The sequence below is a fragment of the Coffea eugenioides genome, chromosome 1, assembly GCF_003713205.1.
Source record: "Coffea eugenioides isolate CCC68of chromosome 1, Ceug_1.0, whole genome shotgun sequence".
In the NCBI taxonomy this organism is placed as follows: Eukaryota; Viridiplantae; Streptophyta; class Magnoliopsida; order Gentianales; family Rubiaceae; genus Coffea; species Coffea eugenioides.
The window spans coordinates 33,026,856-33,034,205 of NC_040035.1; the positions used below are offsets into that span (position 1 = coordinate 33,026,856).

The 7,350-nt window shown below is 42.3% G+C and overlaps 1 protein-coding gene and 1 non-coding gene across 2 annotated transcripts; one reads left to right on the forward strand and one right to left on the reverse strand.

Moving 5' to 3' along the window:
- The first annotated feature begins 2,263 nt into the window (after positions 1 to 2,263).
- On the forward strand, positions 2,264 to 6,965 carry LOC113770589. The gene is made up of 3 exons (XM_027315103.1): positions 2,264 to 3,553; positions 3,644 to 3,971; positions 6,690 to 6,965. The coding sequence occupies exons 1-3, from the start codon at positions 2,264 to 2,266 to the stop codon at positions 6,707 to 6,709; spliced, it is 1,638 nt and encodes a 545-aa protein (XP_027170904.1). The 3' UTR covers positions 6,710 to 6,965.
- LOC113752858 lies at positions 2,636 to 2,742 on the reverse strand. Its single transcript, XR_003464919.1, has one exon. It is a non-coding gene; the product is annotated as a small nucleolar RNA R71 (small nucleolar RNA).
- Positions 6,966 to 7,350: the final 385 nt, after the last annotated feature.

A 7,350-nucleotide genomic window follows, 5' to 3' on the forward strand; every position in this document is an offset into this window, starting at 1 on the left:
GGACTGCAGTTTTTTTTTTAGTTCTCATGGTAGGTTATAGATTTAAAACTCTAAAATATGACATTTCTAAATGCACATACATATTGGGTACCAATTTTTACTCCATATCCATTAGAAGAATGAACATTTTACTTTAGTTTTAATCGGTAGAGAACCATAAAACTCAGGATTACACTGGAAAAACCTACTCATGACAGAAATGAACTCGAGGTCAACAATCATAATCCTACTTAAATACCTAGCTAGTATGTTGCACGACAACAACCCGAACCTTGGAAACAACAATACAATGCTGGCAACTTCCTAGTATAACATTTTTTCAGTGCACAAAACATTTAGCTGTAGGAAAATGGTAATAAGTTTAAGTACCTAGTGGAGTTATTCCATAGGACAAATTTTAATAGCACAGTATTCTTTCGTAAAAATACTCCCGTTTGAATTGCGATCTTCCTCAGAAAAATTACTACGTTTTCCGTGAACACATTGATAGAATGGTTATTTGGCGTATTTTGCACTGCTATTCTGTCCTAATTTTGGCTATTCACGGTACTAAGAATTGGAATTTCACTCATATTCGATATTTGTGGGAATTGTAGGTGGTAGGCATGAAAAATGATCTCGCAGGGTGAATTTCCAGAAGACTTCCCGTTCCAAGGCATGGCCACGCCTTAGAAGGTGGACGAAACCGAAAGACGGACCGTGATCCATGTGGACCAGGCGCATGGGATCAAAACTCCAAAAGGGAAATAGCTTTTGTTAAATCAACTGGGCCAGACGTTGCTTCAAAAAGAAAGAAACCTCCTGCGGCGGCTATAAAGAGAGAGGAAAAAGCAAGATTCAGGAATCATCTGTTTTGGAGGCTTAGTTTTCTTTTCCTACGTTTCTTGGCGGTCAGACGCTTTTTCTCTTCTTTCGCTTTCCGTCAGCCGCAATTGGATTTTTAGCTTTAAATCTCCTTTTGTTCTTTTTTTCGGAAAAAGACGTAACTTCCTCTCCTTTAGCTTTTGTCTTGTACGGATTTGACTCCTGGGTTGTAACCCTTGTTTTGAGACAATTCGCGTTGGTTTTTTGGCTTTGTGATTACGGTCCTAGAACGAATGCAAAAGCAGGGTCTTCTCCGTTGTTGCCGCAATTAATTCCTTTCCCCAATTCTTCGTCAAATAATTGAATGAATTCAATTAAATCACGCGGGATTGACACGATGAGGAGCGGCTAATTTCCCTCTCTACCCAAAGGTTGACGCGAAGGCGCGGTCCATAATATCTGTGAGATCTAACCGAATCTTCATTATTTCCTCTAATTAATTGCTATTCGTGCGTTTCCTGAATTAATTGTTCATGGGTATTTGATTAATTGAATATCAACGGCCGGGTATTTGATTTAATTTAATAGCCTACTGCCACGTTAATTAAATAGGATCCGTAATTGTTCATTTAGTTAACACCCCGTGGCAACCACCATAATTGGTTTTATGATGGGGAAACGCAAGATCTAATTTAAATAAACCCTCTTAGCGTGTTTATTGGTTAGGGTTGGGTTCTTCTGGATTTAATGCAATTGGGTAATTAAATTCCTACGGTCGTACCTAGGGTTGTTATCTAGTTAGAGAAGCAGTCAATGGTCGTACCTTGACTGTCGAAAAAGTAAGGAAGAGCTGGTTGTCAGAGCTTATTGATGGCTATAACCAACCTAGTGATAAATGGGTGAAATATCTTTGCATCGATGAGCATTTAATTGGACCGTGCCTGAGCAGTTGATCCTTTGGGTAGAACTTTTGTTAATTGCTATTTTCAGTGAATTGTGCTTTGTGAGTTAGTTTTGGATTTTGTTTGTTTTATTTTATTTTATTTGTGTGCCTCCCATTGAAAATCCCCCAATTCTGTTCTACTGATTTGGAAGGAAATAATTTCCTACCTGCTCCCTGTGGATTCGACCCTACTCACCGCTATATACAAAATTTGTAATTTTCTTGAGTAGGTATTTATTATTGTACAGGTTCGGCACCTGTCAATTTTTGGCGCCGTTGCCGGGGAGCTGGCGTTTGGATTATTTGTTTCTTTTCAAATTCAGTTTTTATCTTATTTTTATTTTATTCTATTCTTCTTGGTATTTTTGCTAGTTTATGCCCCGTTCTTCTCGCACAGGTGAATTAGTATACGATCCTGAGGTTGAGAAGGCAGCGCGTAGGCGGAGGCAAGAGACCAAGAAGCGAAAAGAAGGGCCCTTATTTATTGCAAACGAGTCGGTAGAAGACGAAGTAAGCATGGCCAACACTCAAACATTAAGGGAGCTGGCTGCCCCGGAGCTGACTCACCAGCCCTTATGCATCACATTCCCCACTCTGGCTGAGAATACTGCTTTCGAACTGAAGTCGGGGCTGATTCACCTCTTACCTTCTTTCCATGGTCTCTCTGGTGAAGAACCCCACAAGCACGTTAAGGAGTTCGAGGTGGTTTGCTCTAGTATGAAACCTCCTGGGGTCACTAAAGAGCAAATTAGACTGAGAGCCTTTCCGTTCTCTCTCAAGGATGCAGCTAAAGATTGGTTGTATTACCTACCAGCAGGTAGCATTACCACATGGGCACAGTTGAAAAAGAAGTTTTTGGAGAAATTCTTCCCTGCATCCCGGGCTGCGAGTTTGAGAAAGGAAATCTGCAGCATTAAACAGTATCCCGGGGAGTCCTTGTATGACTATTGGGAAAGGTTTAACAAGTTGTGCACTAGATGCCCACAGCATCAAATTAGTGAACAACTGTTAATCCAATATTTCTATGAAGGACTCCAATCAACTGATAGGAGTATCATCGACGCTGCGAGTGGGGGAGCACTGGCAAATAAGACCCCGAGGGAAGCATGGCTGCTCATTGAAGCTATGGCAGAGAATTCTCAACAGTTTGGCTTCCGTGAGAGTAACCCTACCCGCAGGGTTAATGAGGTGGAGTCGACATCTATTCAGCAACAGTTGTCGGAGCTCACATCCGTTGTTCGACAATTAGCTGTGGGGAATGTGCCCCAAGTAAAGGCCAGTGGAATCTGTACAAATATGGGTCACCCTACTGACTCATGCCCTATATTGCAAGAGAATGGGGCGGAACAAGTGAACATGGCCGGAGGCGTGCCCGCGCCTCATAGGCAATACGATCCATACTCCAACACGTACAATCCGGGTTGGAGAGATCATCCCAATTTCAGCTATGGAAATAGGCCACAAAATGCATTCTCCAATCGTCCACCAGGATTTCAGCAACCATGGCAACCGAAACCGCAACCCTCATCCTCCAACTCGGGAAGTTCCTTGGAGGATATTGTCAAGAGTCTGGCTACGACTACCGCCCAGCTCCAGCAAGAGACCAGGTCATTGACCACAAATATGGCTCAACTCCAGCAAGAAACTAGAGCCTTAACCATGAGCACCACTCAGTTCCAGCAGGACACAAAAGCAGGCATGAAGGATATGGAGGCTCGAATAAGCCAAATGGCAACTGCTATCAATCGCTTGGAGTCCCACGCTTATGGAAAGTTACCCTCACAACCTGAAGTAAATCCCAGGAATGTAAGTGCCATGACGCTGAGGAGTGGCAACGAACTAGAAGGGCCTAAAGTGGAAAGTTCAAAAAGCAAAAGTGAAGAGGAGATAGAGAAGGAAATTGAAGAGGAAGGGCGTATTCGCAAGGATCCTAAGGTAACCTTCACTTCTCCGCCCACTATTAAATCTAACTTACCTCCTTTTCCTTGCAGGTTGGAAAAGACAAAGAGGGCAGAGAAGGAAAAAGAAATCCTGGATGTGTTCTGCAAAGTTCAAGTAAACATCCCCTTATTGGACGCGATCAAGCAGGTACCCAAGTACGCAAAGTTCTTGAAAGACTTGTGCGTTAACAAAAGAAAGCTAAGGGGTGATGAAAGAGTGATGGTGGGAGAGAATGTATCAGCTGTACTTCAAAGGAAACTCCCACCCAAATGCGGAGATCCAGGTATGTTTGCTATCCCCTGTAAGATTGGTCATTCTAGTATCAAAAATGCCATGATAGATTTAGGAGCTTCTATTAATGTGATGCCTAAATCAATCTATGATTCCCTAAATTTAGGACCTTTAAAAGAAACGGGGATAATAATTCAATTGGCTGATCGTACATGTGCTTATCCGGATGGGATAGTTGAGGATGTTTTAGTGCAAGTAGATGGATTAATTTTTCCTGCTGATTTTTATGTGCTTTACATGGATGATAGAAGTGCCCCAAATCCATCACCCATTATATTAGGAAGACCATTTTTGAGTACTGCCCAGACTAAAATTGACGTTAGTAAGGGTACTCTCACGATGGAATTTGATGGAGAAATAGTCCACTTTAATATTTTTGATATAATGAAACATCCTGTTAACTCTCATTCTGTGTTTGCTATGTATACCACTAATCCCTCTGTGCAAGAATTTTCTAAGTTTGCTTATAGGGGTAAATCCAAGGTTGCTGCGAACAAGTCCTATAGGGTAAAAGCAATTCATGAGGAAAAAATGGAGAGAAAATTTAGGAAAAAAGTTGCACTCAATGGCCATGTGGATCCTGGAGGAGGGCCACCAATTACAAGGAAAATTCAATTACATCCAGACTGAAGAGTGGTGCTGTGTCTAGCCAAAGACATTAAAGAAAGGCGCTGCTTGGGAGACAACCCAATGATTACAATATTAGTTGTGATCATTTTTCCTTACTTTATGATTTTTTAGTTTTATTTTAATGTTTTGATGGTTTTTGTGGTGTTGGACAGAAGAGTAGGGGTTCCAAGGCGTGGACAATCTTCTTCCAATTTTTATTGCCTACGTTTCCAGACTTCTCCTCTTTGTTTTGGTCGAGCCTTCGCCGCCCACCTCGCACCGCCGTCGCCGCCGCTTGCCATCGCTGTCCGCCGCCACTGGCGCCCCTGCCTCGCGCGCCCAGCAAGCCCCCGCTACCCGGATCTCCAAGAGGCTGTCCATGAGCTTAACACCCAACTGTCAAGGATAGATGGCCGTCTTACGGCGCTCCAGGTTTTCGCCCGTATTCAGGCAGAGAATCAAGCGGCTTTCTATGCTCATATTGGCTTCCAGCCGCCGCATCCGCCGCCTCCTTAGGCTCCAGCCGCACCTTTTCAGTAGTCAGGGAAGTTCTCGCTCCCTCTACCCTTGCAAATTATTTTTCCAGGTTACATTGCGGACAATGTAGGTCTTAGGTGTGGGGGGAGTGGCTTCCATTAGTTCTGTTTTTTTCATTAGTTCTTTTTGCTTTGATTACTCAAAAAAAAATATATATATAACATGGGATGAATGAAAAAAAAAAATGAAAAAATTATTGTAGTTAGTCGTCTTTTTGGTTATTTTTATGCTTGTTAGTGTTGGGGCATATTGCTGTGATGAATGACATAATCAAAGTGAGTGGGTATGTGGTCGTATATGCTAGCCGTGCATTTTGTTTCCCTTGGCAATGTCATCGAATGTTGAGTATACTGGAATTCACCCATTTTTGTAACTCTTGGGGAGCTTTTGAGCCTTACTTGAGCATATTATTCTTGTTTGCTCTATTTTGTTTGATTAAGTGGGTATCGCACATGGTTTGAACATTCTAGAACTTGCTATTTTGTACATGTCAAGACCGCATTTTGATGAACTGGATACATTTGAAATGATAAGGGCATTTAGGATTTAACCCTCTTCAGCTTTCTTAAAAATAAAAAATAAAAAAAATCAAACCCTCATTTTTATATCCCATAGTGAACCAACTTGAGCTTCTGTCCTTCGTTTCTGGTTGATATCCGTGTTTGTTAACCCAAGACCCCTTTAAACTTTCTCGTTTATCCATGTGTTGTCAAGGGATGTCTGAAATCCATCATTTGTGCAAAGCAAACGAATTTGGGGTTGAAAGTGCTGATAGATTAGGAGCTATATGATGATATCTTTGTGTAAAAGATGGGAAATTGGGAAAAAAGGCCACTGACCAGAGGACTTTGGCTTACAGGGCGTGCCCACGCCCTACAGGACTGTCTCTTGAAAAAAAAAAAAAAAAAATCATGAAGAGACCTCGTGACCAGAGGACTATGGGCTACAAGGCGTGCCCACGCCTTGCGAGCAGTAAAAAAAAAAAAAAAAAAGAAAAATTTGTGTCACGTGTACATGGTGTACAGCAAATGGAAACTGCCTTGTTAGTGAAACTCCTCCAGTTAGAGCACTGTGGTTATTGGTGAGTTTCGGACATTCTCTTGACACTTTACCCCCTATCCATACATTCTTAGCTCGCCTTTCACCTGAGCCCCGTTACAACCCTATTAAAGTCCCTTTGATTTATGTGTTTAGTTCACTTTTAAGGGGTGGAGATGTGATAAATGTGCAAGCCTATGGTAATGGCATTCCGTGATGTTGAATTGAGCGTTCCTAGTATTCGTATATACTCCTTGAATTACAACATGTCCGGTGTGTTCTACTTTTGGTGATGTTGTCAGGGACCCTAGATGCTTGTGTTAGTATAGACTATTACATGACCTCTGCTCTCTTGGTTGTACTTCTGAGCTCCGAAATGCTTGAGGGCAAGCATTGTCTAGGTGTGGGGGGATTTGATAGAATGGTTATTTGGCGTATTTTGCACTGCTATTCTGTCCTAATTTTGGCTATTCACGGTACTAAGAATTGGAATTTCACTCATATTCGATATTTGTGGGAATTGTAGGTGGTAGGCATGAAAAATGATCTCGCAGGGTGAATTTCCAGAAGACTTCCCGTTCCAAGGCGTGGCCACGCCTTAGAAGGTGGACGAAACCGAAAGACGGACCGTGGTCCATGTGGACCAGGCGCATGGGATCAAAACTCCAAAAGGGAAATAGCTTTTGTTAAATCAACTGGGCCAGACGTTGCTTCCAAAAGAAAAAAACCTCCTGCGGCGGCTATAAAGAGATAGGAAAAAGCAAGATTCAGGGATTATCTGTTTTGGAGGCTTAGTTTTCTTCTCCTACGTTTCTTGGCGGTCAGACGCTTTTTCTCTTCTTTCGCTTTCCGTCAGCCGCAATTGGATTTTTAGCTTTAAATCTCCTTTTGTTCTTTTTTCGGGAAAAGACGTAACTTCCTCTCCTTTAGCTTTTGTCTTGTACGGATTTGACTCCTGGGTTGTAACCCTTGTTTGGAGACAATTCGCGTTGGTTTTTTGGCTTTGCGATTACGGTCCTAGAACGAATGCAAAAGCAGGGTCTTCTCCGTTGTTGCCGCAATTAATTCCTTTCCCCAATTCTTCGTCAAATAATTGAATGAATTCAATTAAATCACGCGGGATTGACACGATGAGGAGCGGCTAATTTCCCCCTCTACCCAAAGGTTGACGCGAAGGCGCGGTCCAT